Source organism: Athene noctua, chromosome 3, assembly GCF_965140245.1.
Source record: "Athene noctua chromosome 3, bAthNoc1.hap1.1, whole genome shotgun sequence".
Lineage (NCBI taxonomy): Eukaryota > Metazoa > Chordata > Aves > Strigiformes > Strigidae > Athene > Athene noctua.
The window spans coordinates 42,854,627-42,867,534 of record NC_134039.1 but is presented as its reverse complement, the minus strand read 5'-3'; the positions used below and the strand labels follow the sequence as shown (position 1 = coordinate 42,867,534).

The 12,908-nt window shown below is 37.6% G+C and overlaps 1 protein-coding gene across 1 annotated transcript in view; it reads left to right on the top strand.

Annotated features, from left to right (window-relative positions):
• The window catches only part of ACSS3 (acyl-CoA synthetase short chain family member 3), a 99,023-nt gene that overhangs the window by 17,661 nt on the left and 68,454 nt on the right, over nt 1-12,908 (top strand). The window contains exons 3-7 of the mRNA XM_074901487.1: nt 949-1,137; nt 7,525-7,659; nt 7,952-8,092; nt 10,776-10,856; nt 10,942-11,037. Coding sequence (XP_074757588.1) covers nt 949-1,137; nt 7,525-7,659; nt 7,952-8,092; nt 10,776-10,856; nt 10,942-11,037 — 642 coding nt within the window. The remainder of the gene's footprint in view (nt 1-948; nt 1,138-7,524; nt 7,660-7,951; nt 8,093-10,775; nt 10,857-10,941; nt 11,038-12,908) is intronic.

The window sequence follows — 12,908 nt, the reverse complement described above, 5'->3', positions numbered from 1 at the left end:
AAACTGAAAAATTTAAAGACAGTGAGCAGGTTTAGATACTGAGTGTTACACAACTGTCAGCTTCTGCAGCTTGAGAAACCTCTGACAGCTGAGTTCATTCTGTTGCTCTCGGGGAATTAGTAATTTACTTTTCCTTCAGAAGATGCCACATTTTCATGCCACAACAGGCAGGTTGGGACAGGTGCACAGTGCTTGTCACAGGCTCCCATGCTCACTCTAGCAGAACTTACTATGTGTTAAATTGTCTGTCCTGGTGTACTAATGAATTATTCAATACTAGTTTTGGGACAGAGTACTATACACTGTTGAGGTAATAAATATTTTCTCATGGTGATACAGATGGCTGACATTGCTGCTGGTCTATCACATTTCTTGAGTTCCAGTCCTTTGCTGCCATGCATAGTCTGTCTTCAGGCTTCTGCATACCAAAAATTGAAATCTAAAAATGGGAGGAAAAATTACTTCTTAAATCTAAACATATTTCTCTGAATTTGCATTTACATTTGGTTAAGAGTGTAAGATTTCTTGTCTCAGATATCTGAATTTACAACACTGTAGTAGACCAAATATTACTATATATTGATTTGCGTTTCAAACTTAACTAGTTAGGACAGAATATTTATTATGAAATGCCCTGTTTGCATCCATTCTTAAAAGCTAAAATTGAGAAATGTAAGCAATTATGAGTGTCATTTAAAAATTTGCAAAATGTTGCTATTGATTTATTTTGGCTCTAATGTATAAAATAATTAGCTGCAGTCCCTTCTCATTTTACAAAAGTAAAAAGCAAAAAGGAAATTGTCCTGAATTTATTGAACCTGGATTGCATCATTCATCAACTGTCTGTTTCCTTAATGCCCTGCATCTACTGATTGTGTGAAAGTTGGTTTTTTGATGGGACAGATCTGGAGAAACTTTTAATATGTTGTGAATGTTTTGTCAGTACAGGTCTCCAAGTTAGCTGATGTCATGGTCAGACATGGTGTGAAGAAAGGAGATCGTGTGGTCATCTACATGCCCATGATTCCACAGACAGTGTACTGTATGCTGGCATGTGCGAGAATAGGAGCCATCCATAGCCTGATTTTTGGTGGATTTGCATCTAAAGAGCTTTCTGTTCGCATTGATCATGCAAAGGTAATACATATTTGGAACAACAAACACCATTGCATTAGTTATTCGTATGACAATGTCAAAAACCTGTGGTTTTTTTTTTTTTTCCCAGAGAGGATAACAATATTTCTCTTTGTGTGCCATGCAGTCTCAGTTTGTTTATAATACCTAACACTGCAATATGAACAAAGTACTACATCTTTGCTGAGGTTGATACTTTTATAGCAGACATTGAGATACGAATTTTGACCTCTTCAAATTTAACATGCTGCTGTCTGTTTAGAGCATATTTTCTTCTCGTTTGTCAATCTTTCTTTACAAATCATCACCTTAAAACTGGCTTTTCACCCAGCATTTTCCTCAAGTGTATGAGGAAAATTCTGCCAACCCTAGATGGCTTCACTGTATTACTTGATGTTTAGACATATTAGGTAGTAAATTTTTTTTAGCTATATATCAATTTCATCTATGAAATCAAGACAGCTGGGGAACCAGTTGCCTTAAGTAAGTGACTCTGCAGAGAGCATAATTAATAGAGGTGAATGCTTTAAAGGCTTCCAAGTTCGGCACAAGTTGAATTTGTTTATAAAATATTAAGTAAGTCTTTGTAAGTAAAAATGCAAATAGTACTTTAACAATCTATTTAGTAGTTTATGTGTGCGTATTAGTAACTTGTGTATGCGTTAATTTCAAACCAGCTAACAACGTTTGCATTGGAAGTTTCTGTTGTTGTTTTGTACCAGTGAACAAGACAAAAATCTTTTTTATCTTGAACAGTCACCTGGATCATCCAGACCATCCCATGGAAGCCATCTATCACTGAATCATGCTGTTTAGATGTATAAGCCAAAACATTATGCAGGGTAAAGTCCACTGGATTTGTGGAACTTTTACTTAGGTTTTGTGTATAGAAGTGCTTTTCACATCGCCAAGGCTCTAAATAGAAAGTTGAATGCATCTCCTTTCCCTGCCTTGATGTTTTAACAAAGAAATTAATGAAATGGCTCTAGTGGTTTGTAGGAGTTGTGAGAAAAAGATGAGAGAAGGCTAACAACAGCTCCATAGTTTTTCCTGTCTTTCTTCCCACTCCCCCACTTTTTTAACAAGCTATAAAAATTAATTTTAACTCATAGAATTAGGAAAAAATAATGTAGAAGAAAAAATTATAAACTTAAAATGAAGGTTGCTACAATACAAGTCATCTAGCTTGTTTACTTTTAGAATATTTTGCAAATATTAACTAGTTAATCCCAATTGATTTTCTCTAAGCAATGAAGGGAGACAGTGCAGTGATCATAATCCTTGCTTTGCGCATAAAAAAGAAGACAGAGAAAGTTTAAGTGATTTACCCAAGGTCACACAGCAAGTCTTTTGAAGGGTGAGCTATAGAACTACTAGCTGCAGGCCATGGATTAAATCCTAATTTACATTGCCTTTTTGTTTCTTTAAAAGGCAGATCTAAATATTGTGGATGATTTTTGGTCCATCTGATGTGTAATGAAAGTGTAAGTCAATCAATCTAAATTTCAAAACATGCCCTAGTTTTGCAACACAATAAAGCTTTCTTGATAAGTGAATTACACACTACTGATATTATCTTTAAGATATGTATATAAGTAGCTGTGGTAGATGGTATTCTGCTGAACTCAGAAGTTAATTGAAGCACTTTCAAAAACCACTAATGCTTCCTATTAGGCTTTTATGTGAATTGGTTTAGATGCTGCAGTACAGGACCTAGTCTTGGTAAGATTAATTAGAAAGAGTTAAATATGTGCAATGCAAAGCTGGCTGTGAGATGCTTTTTTAAAGAAAGGTCAAACTTGACATTTTATTGGAAGATCTAAGTGAAGGAAATAACAAGCACTTTCTAGTGACTATGAAAAGGTACATATACTTTACCAGTTTACCTTAATTTATCTTGAATTTTAAATAGATCTGGGAATGCTGCAAAGTCCTGCAGCTGATAATTTCTACTCTTGTCATGTACTGGCAGTTACAGATAATTCTGTGGTGAATTGTGATGAAGTGGTACAGAGCATGAGAACAGGCATTTCTTGTCATCTTCCCTTTCACCTGAATCTGAGAATATATAGTTTGCACCATTGAAACAATAGATACTTTCATATGATAGTTTGGGTTGGAAGGGACCATTAAAGGTTATCTAGTCCAACCCCCCTGCAATGAGCAGGGACATCTTCAACTAGATCAGGTTGCTCAGAGCCCCATCAAACCTCACCTTGAATGTTTCCAGGGGTGGGACATCTGCCACCTCTCTGGGCAACCTGTTCCAGTGTTTCACCACACTCATTGTAAAAAATTTCTTCCTTATATCTAGTCTGAATCTACCCTCTTTTAGTTTAAAACCATCCTATCCTTTAGTTAAAACCTGTGTCCTATCACAACAGACCCTGCTAAAATGTTTGTCCCCATCTTTCTTAAAAGCCCCCTTTAAGTACTGAAAGGCTGCACTAAGGTCTCCCCAGAGCCTTCTCTTTCGCAGGCTGAACAACCCAACTCTCTCAGCATTTCTTCACAGGAGAGGTGCTCCATCCCTCTGATCATTTTTGTGTCACTCCTCTGGACCCACTCCAACAGGTTCATGTCTTTTCTGTGGTGAGGTGTCAACGGATACGGCCCGGGTATCAAGAATAACACCGATATGGCTTGCCAGCTTGATCAAATTTTATTAAGTACAGAGCATCTTATATACTATTGGGGCGTGATCGCATACAGCTAAACAAGCTGTGATTGGTTCTAAGCGACTGTCCACACAATATAACTCATATTTCATTGGTACAACGCGAGAAGCACATGCAAGCAGCACAAGCCTATGGACCTCCTACTCAATGTTTCAACTTCACTCCATATCTCTAGTTAAGGAATTTGCTAAAACAATAGCTCTCTATGCAGTGGCAAGCCAGAGAGGAACATTGAACAGTAAGTTCTTTACACAGAGGCAGCTAGCAGAGAGTTACTCATGTCGGTATCAAGGACCAGGTGGCCGTTATCTTCCAAAAACTTCTCCACAGTGAGGGCTCCAGATCTGGACACGGTACTCCAGGTGGGCTCTCATGAGAGCAGAGTAGAGGGTCAGAATCACCTCTCTTGACCTGCTCTTCATGCTTCTTTTGATGCAGCACAGGATATGTTTGGCTTTCTGGGCTGTGAGTGCACATTGCCACCTCATGTCCAGTTTTTCAGCCACCAGTATCCCTAAGTACTTCTCTGCAGGGCTGCTCTCAGTCCTGTCATCCTCCAGCCTGTATTGTTACCAGACTTGACCTGACCCATGTGCAGGACCTTGCACTTGGCCTTGTTGAGCTTCATGAGGTTTGCACGGTCTCACCTCTCAAGCCTGTCCGTGTCCCTCTGAATGGCACATCCCTTCCCTCCAGCATGTCAACTGCACCACACAGCTGGTTTAAGAAGTTACCCTCAATGCATTTCAGGAATTTCCTGGATTGCCTACAGCTAGCAGTGATGCTTTTCCAGCAGATGGAAAAGGAAGCTACTTAAGAACAATATGCTTATATGCTTGTTTAATAGGGTAGTTGCTGTGTCTTCAACAATCATATTTTCTTCTGCTTTTTAAATCACAGTAATTGTATAACAATTCCAGTGGACTTTTTAGATTTTAAGTCCAAACCCTGCAAAATAAAAGTGATGGAGTTTTTCAGACATGTATTTTTGACGACGCTTCACTAAAGCAGTGTTATGATTTGCAAGTGAACAGTTCTCTGAAATACAAAATGTACAAGACACCCAAGTTACTCAAAGCTGTTACTATCTTTCATTGAGGTGAGAAATACTGTATTCCTCACTTATTTACAGTTGACACATTTGGAAGTTTTAATAAGATCTCCTCAAAAAAATGAGCTCATATTTTGCAATAATTTATTCCGAATAAGACATAGTTCCTGTGCACACATATGACTATGAATGGTTACCCCTACTTCGCATCATAAGATGATCAAACCTTTTGTGCGATTAGGCAGCAAGTTTAGCTGCTGATACTTAGGATGCACAATTGCCTTATAATAGTTGCAATCCAGTCTTGTCTTGAAGCACTGTTTATTTTTAGAATATGTATTGTAGATTAGAAAGCACTTTCTTGTGTTTTATTTTTAAATACTTGTAGAGTATGGTTCAGGTCTCTTTCTGTAGAGCTCTGTCTAATGTCTGGCAGAACTTAACGTGCATGGCAGTCTGACATGGATCATCTAACCACAAAACCAGTGCAGTACCGGCAGGTACAGCAGACCTATATAATGACTGCATAAGCACTGGATTTCTGTAAAATCCATGTCACTTCTTTTTAAGAGGACCGAGGCACAATGAAAGTGCATCAAGTTTGAGCATAACCTTGTGATCAGATGTGTGACTGGGGCATGAAGAGGAGAGAGCTTTGTGTGTTGAGTAATGAGGGCCTGAGTGCTGGATCTCTCAGTAAACTTCTTCATGACACTCCTGACATTTTGTGCCCCAAAGCTAGTTGGTTTTCAGTTTGGGCTTTTTGCAGCTTTATTAGCTGGCCCAATAAAATGTATTTATTTCTTTTTCTAAACTTTGCCTTCTATGCTATTAAGAGACTATAGAAGAATTTGTAGTAGTAGTCTTTACAACAATAAATTTGTTGGTCTGGAACTGTTGGGCCTTGCTTTATCAAACCTTTTCCACTTTTTTTTTTTTTTTTTTTTTTTTGAGAGCTTGCTATAGCTGGCATTCCTTTTCCAGCAAACCTTTGAACTTTTGTGGTTTTCCTTCAAACTAGGTATATTTTTGTCTAATTTTACCATGCAGGACTAAATGGAAGACTAAAAGAGATGGGAAATGAGTGTATAAAAGTACTGTGTATAAAAGCACAGCAGAGATGCTGGGGAAGTAATGTCAATAGACAGAGAGATAAAACACTAGAGAACAGCAATTAAAGCCAGCAGTGGACCTTTGATTTGCATGGAGTGATCCTTGATACTTCCAAATAGCAACCCTCACTTAGGAAATACATCACCAAATCAGTATTGCTTATTTTTAGACTTCCTTACTGCATACAGAGCATTTGATGGGTGGAAGTGGCATCATTTAAAAATGACTGTAAACCTGATGTTGACAACAGTCTTTCCTCTTAACAACTGAATAGAACTGTGTTAATATCTTGCATTAATTAAGGTCTAATTTCAGAGTAGCTTCCAGCTAAAGTTTCAGTTTAACTGCATTGTATTATATAATCTTTTATTAAAAGTGGTGCATCCCAAAAGAGAAAGATGACAAATACTGAAATTTTAAAGCTCACCTGTAATCTTTATTTTGAATACACACTAATTAGCAAACTTCCCTGAATGGCAGATTTGGACAGGAAACGTTTTATTACTGCACAAATTAATCTGGGCTTTCTGTGCTAAGTTTGATGCAGCCTTAACTGTGGCATTGTAGTTTGTGTCTGCTTAATGACATTTATGCTAATGAATACAATTAGTAAATTAGCTTGATCAAAATGGGGAGCGTAAGTCCAAAAGCAAGGAGATTGAAGACTCATTCTTCTACATTTAAAATGTGTTCTAACATGTAGTTTCTTCGGTGCTACTTTTTATTTTCCGGAATAGAAGAAATAAAAATTCTGATCTTGGGACATAATTCAAAGTAGTTTGTATGCAGATTTCTTGACTTAAGAAATCTTACATAAACTTTAGGTTGATATAATGACAAAGATGCTAAGTCCACATTTGGAAATAGAAATTCTTGTGAAAACCCCAGAACTATGGAAATCTGATTTTTAGTGATTTTGCATCCTGAATCCTGCAACCATCACTTGAAAGACTCTAGCTTTACTTCCCTCATGTGCCTTATGACTTTAGCTTATTGTCTTCCTCTGTTTCTAGTTTCCTGTCATCTCGCTTGCTGCCTTTTTCCTCTTTCTCTTTTCTCTCCAGTGCCATTTAATTGCAGGCTGGAAGAGAGCCAGCAAAGTGATACAGCTAGTTTTGAAATATGCCATTGGGTGCAGGCAGATAATTAGAAAGCAGGCTAAATAGGACAGATAATTGTTGACATCACTGTACCACTTTTCCTTAATGAAGGGGCTAAGATGGACATGTTTTTTCTCTCTGTTCATTAATCTTTGTACCACTTATAAGAATTTAATGCTGTTGATTTCTTACTCAAGTTTGGTTGAAAATGGTGAAGAGTGTCAGAAGTTATTAGAGTGCTCCTGAACAAAAAACAGATGCATGGACAGCATGATCGCACAAGCCTGACTTCCTTAGAAAACTGATCTAAACCCTTGTTTCTAATTATATGAAGATAGATACATTGAGTATCATTAATCAAATAATTTAACGGAAAACATGTTATTAGGTTACATATATAAAATATATTGCAAATTTATCTATTAACAATCTAACTTCTTTATTTTAGCCCAGACTTATTGTAACAGCAAGTTTTGGTGTAGAACCAAAAAGAAAAGTGGAATACATATCTCTCCTAGAAGGAGCCCTGGCAAGGGTACAGAGAAAACCTCATAAAGTTCTCATTTACAAGCGACCTAATTTGGTGAGTGTACAGCTGTTGTGCCTTTATGTTAACTTACAGATGTGTATGTAGTGCATGTGTCTTTTCTGTTCTACAAGTAAAATTTTTAGTGTATCTGCTGTAGTTTGGGTTTGAATTTTATGGGAGAAATTTTTAAGATTTAAATAGTAAATAGATCTGAAGCAGCAGAGAGATTACTGTACAGAAAATTGAATAGTACTGTAAAGAAAATTGAACAGTGCATATTTTTTGACCCAATTCTATGTATTCCATCTGGCTTTCTTTTGATGGTTTTCTGTTTTTCAATGGGCAGGGCCATGTTCCTCTTGCCCCAGGTCGTGATCTTGACTGGGAAGAAGAGCTTGCAAAAGCACAGTGTTATAAATGTGTCTCCGTTCCCTCAGACCATCCACTTTATATTCTGTATACATCTGGAACAACAGGTTTGCCCAAGGTAAAGGACTATCTGTAGTCTAAGTGTCTGTGACCAATCTATTTGCAGTTCCACTTGAGAAGATACTTAATTAAAAAGATTGAAAATGTTTGCCAATGCTATAAATGATAAGCATTGCTAGAATTGGTTTAATCTCATTTATTCACATTTCACTACTTTAAAGTCAGTGTCTGAGAATAAGTCATGTTTGTTTGTTTAAATAGTAGTAAGATAAACTGCATTTACTTCAAAATGTTTGTATAGTATAAACTTCTGAGGACAGCAGAATGTCTTTTATCCTTTAATATGTTCTGTGTTTTAAGTGTTACAGATAAACATAGTATAGTCACTTAATGGCAAGATTAATTAATACATCACCTGTGTGACAGCATTTATTGCTGAATAGTCTTTGCTTATTCATTATTTACATATTATCTAATCTTCCCATAGATAAGATGTAGTGCATGACATTACAGATTAAGTGAAGTTAAGCATGTTCTGAAGGCTTGTGTTACTGAACAATTCTGAGGACATAACTCCGATGGAAATGAAAGTTTAGTCTGAGTCAGTGAAAACTAACATAGGGCATTCTTTGAAAATGTTTGCTTTGAAATATCAAGTAGTCTTTATGATCTATTTTTAAAAGATCTTATTTTAAAAGCAAACTTTTGAGTGTTTGCTTAGTACTTACAATTCTCTTAAAATGTAGAAGGAAAGCTGAATATAATTTTCTGGCAGTGATCTTACTGCTGCAAATTCAGAGACAGTATCACACATCCCTGGACATAGCAGTGCTTAGACTACTACTAGAAAATTATTTAATTATGTGGCCTATAAAGTTCAGAAACTATGGGGAGGTAAAGGGGAAACAAACATCAGATTTGCTGAGAAAAGTGTCGTCTTCTTTTGCTTTGAATGTGGGCACTTTAAAACAACATTTCTATATTGGATTATTTAATTATATTGTCAAAAGGTCCAGGACAAGATCCTTTATTACAACAGGTGATTTTTTTTTTGTTAGTTTCAAAATATAGTATCTCAGATACAAGTTCTCAGAAGTTTACTTCACTGTGTTAGCTTTCCAGAGAAAAATATAGAAAACTTGAATGAATCACCCTTATAAGAGGGAGATTGTCAGCTAGCACTAAGCAACAATGAGTAACTTAATGAATAAAATAACTCTTTTGTTATGCAAGTATGCTCACTTGTGACCTTCATAACGAAACTTCTGTTAATCTCACAGCAGGGGCTAAGTTAAAAACTGAGACTAACAAAGGCAATCTGATTTCTGAAATTTGTGAAGTGTTATTCGCTGTGGCTATCTCCATTTTAATGATTTAATGTGTCTCCACAGTCCCTTGTTTCTTGGACATGGCCTGAAAGTACCTATTTCATTCTGTTAACTACATAAAGAGAATGTGCCGTGCCTAGCACAGACACGTAGATGCACTGCAGTGTCTGCACTGTAGAATTTGGTCCAGTGTATCTCATCTGAATTTTAGTTTAGGACATCAGGGCATAGTTTTTTTTAATTCTTTCTTCTAGAAGCAATGTACTAGAAGATTATGAAATATATATTAAATGTACAAATACTACAAAATATTACAAAATTTTTCCTATTAACAACATTCCAGAGCTCTTTTTTGGCTTACTAAGGTGCTTGACGCTATTGAGACTTTCTATGATTTTCAAATACCTCTTTTAGACTGAGACCGAGATGTTATTCATTTTACATTCCTATGTATACTTCAGGCCAGATATTAAACCTTTCAAAAATGGACATCTGATTTAAGCCAATTGTCCTGGTTCAGCTAGGATAGGGTTAAGTTTCCCTGGCAGGGGGAAGGGATCTCCAGCCGGGTTATTCATACCATGCTGACGTCAGGTCCGACGCGGCAGCGTGGGAAGCTTTCCTTTGGGGCTTTGGTCACGGGAAGCACACGCGGCGGGCTGGCTGTGTTCACTGCGGTATTTCTCTGTGTATCTTTTGTCTTATTTATTGTTATTACTGTTTATTGTTGTTAATATTGCTCTTGTTGTTGTTCAGATTGTTATTTATTACACTGTTGTATTAAATTTATCCTTATTTCAACCCCAGGGTTTGTGCCCTACTTGGTTTGAAGGTGGGGGAGGGACAATGGCAACGTGGTCTCCGGTCCCGGCAGGGCCTAAACCACCACACCAATTTTCTGACATCTTTAGAAAGAGTCAGTGCAGAAGGAGGGATACATTTCAGGGAGTAATTCACCCCAGTTATTTTAGGGATTGGCTATTTCACAGGTGCTCTTCTTTTCCAGTGATGATACAGAAAGTCTATGCAATGAATTAAAAACTTGCCTAGCATTTAGATGTCCACAATTTAAGTGAGGTAGATAATCTGTGTATTGTCAGTGTATGTTGACTAAATAATCATATATCTGATTTTAATGAGAGAATTCTAGTTTTGTTAGTTATCTTTTGAAAACTGTTGTCATCCAGGCCTTGGGTTGGGTTTTTATGTTTGTTTGATTGTATGTTTGTTTGTTTTCAAAAATTACTTCTTCAGTGGGAATGCGAGCAGAAGCATGTACTTGTTGGAATGGATTCTTTTCTTAAGTGAAAAGTATGTGAATTAGATTAGTGCTAAAACCCCAAAAAGTCACTGAAGACAGGAACATCATTGCATCCCTCAAATTATTTTAAATATTAAAATTTTCTCATTTAGGGTGTTGTCAGACCAACAGGTGGCTATGCAGTTATGCTGAACTGGACAATGTCAGCTGTATATGGACTCAAACCTGGTGAGGTAATTCTGTTTAAATGTCATGTAAATGTTTTTGAACTCATCTTAAAAACTCTTTATCTATATTTATGTTTTTATTTCATTTTAGGTGTGGTGGGCAGCTTCTGATTTAGGCTGGGTTGTTGGTCATTCCTACATTTGCTATGGGCCTCTCCTTCATGGGAATACTACAGTTTTGTATGAGGTATGATCTGTTCTAAAAAGCCAACCTTTGAAAAGGCAGCATCTCCTCCAGATGATGATTCTGATGATCCCATTTATGCCTGTCTATTCTTCATGCCTGTGGAGGTTTGAACTTAGCTGGCAGCCAGATGCCACATGGCTGGCCGTTCACCTCCCCCTCCCCCCTCTGGTAAGACAGGGGAGGGACAAAAGAAGAGAATTTGTGGGTTGAATAAAAAGAAAGAATTTACTAAATATAACAAGAGAACAACAGTAACAATACTGAGTTCAAAAAGAAAATGGGTAAAATGAAGCAGTGGCTTACCAAATGCGATGACCCTCCCCCACCGCAACAATACCGACCAACAAGCAGTTGGCGAGCCCAAGAGAGCAAGAGCCCAAGAGCAAGACCGCCCACCTGGGCATGACATCACATGGTATGAAATACTCCAATGAAAATTAACTCCATCCTGGTTGAAACCAGGACAATGCCATATATGTTTTGTTTACATTTTGTGTGTATCTTCAGTGTTCATACTTTCCCATCTATTAGAGTCATTCTTAAGGAAATCTCACTTTACTGTCCATCAAATTTCTCTACTTCATCGGTGTTACTCTTGATGGTCAGCAGGGCAAGGAACTCCAAAACAACAGACCTAGAAATGGCAGACGGTGGAGTGTACCTGGAGTGTTGCTGAGGCTTCAGCCACAGGCCATTAGATTACCTTTATTATGGATCTAGGAGAGGATCTTGTGTTTTGCATGTCTGGAGATGAAAAATCCTTACTGGGTCTGAGTTGGAGGCAATCGGGAGCTTTATGTTCCGATCCAGAACTTCTAAGACGACTTGTCTCTTCTTTCCTCCGTGTACCACTCCAAGGCAGCTGAAGCCAAGACTTCTTGAGGGATGAAACTCAGTGGGGTGGAGAGGAATCTAGTCCAATTAGAGTGGTCTGCTGCATCCTAACTTTAGTGCTCAAAAAAGCAATCATGCAGCCTTTTATTGTTATTTTTTCAGAAGTTATTGTTGATTGTCTAATCTCCAGGTAGGAAGATACGGTTTTGCTTGAACCATCTTTATTCTTCAGGAAGTGAATCCAGTATCTATCAGTGACAGTGAAAGACATTTTATGTAAAAGCACTGACATTGTTAGCTATTAAGCATGCTGAGACTTGATGTCTGTATTCACCTGACATCAGGAATTCTGACCATGTCCCAACTCCTCCAACACTGTGCAGCATGATGCCCACCTAGTAATTGTTCTGTCTTTTTTAAATGGTCCTAGAGGCAGAAGTTGTTTTAGCTCTACCATTGTGGCATGCTATAACCTCTGCTGATTTATAGTGGTAGTTAGAAACATGTGAACCATTAAGGGAAATCCAACGGTAACTCAGAGCATACAAGAGCTGCAGAAGTGTAGTGAATGTACTGGATACTGAGGGCATGAAAAAGCACATGAAACAAGCTTTGATGACACTGTGGATATAGCAATTGTCAGGGCAACATCTGCACGTCTTGCTTCTGGAGCAAGGGAGTCAGCATTATATGGTGGAAACTTACTGTTTTACAGACCATCATAGGTGCAGAGGTTCTGCGTAAGGAAACAGATAGTACGATTAAACTTCATCTGTCTTCCTGCTATTACACTGTACAACTGAAGATAACCATACTAGAACAGAATTGGATTGTTACTGTTTTCAGCAGCAAGCATTATCAAAACAATCCTTTGGTGTTTGCACAACCAGTTAAGTTGGTATTGGTTGAGATGTGCTTTGCTGTTATGAACTTACTGCTTGGTGGGTAGCTGGTGCTGGGATTGTGCCTGAATTTTGAGTAAATATGGTTTTGAATCCTGGGGATACTGAAGAAGCACGGACAGTTCTAGTAAGGTG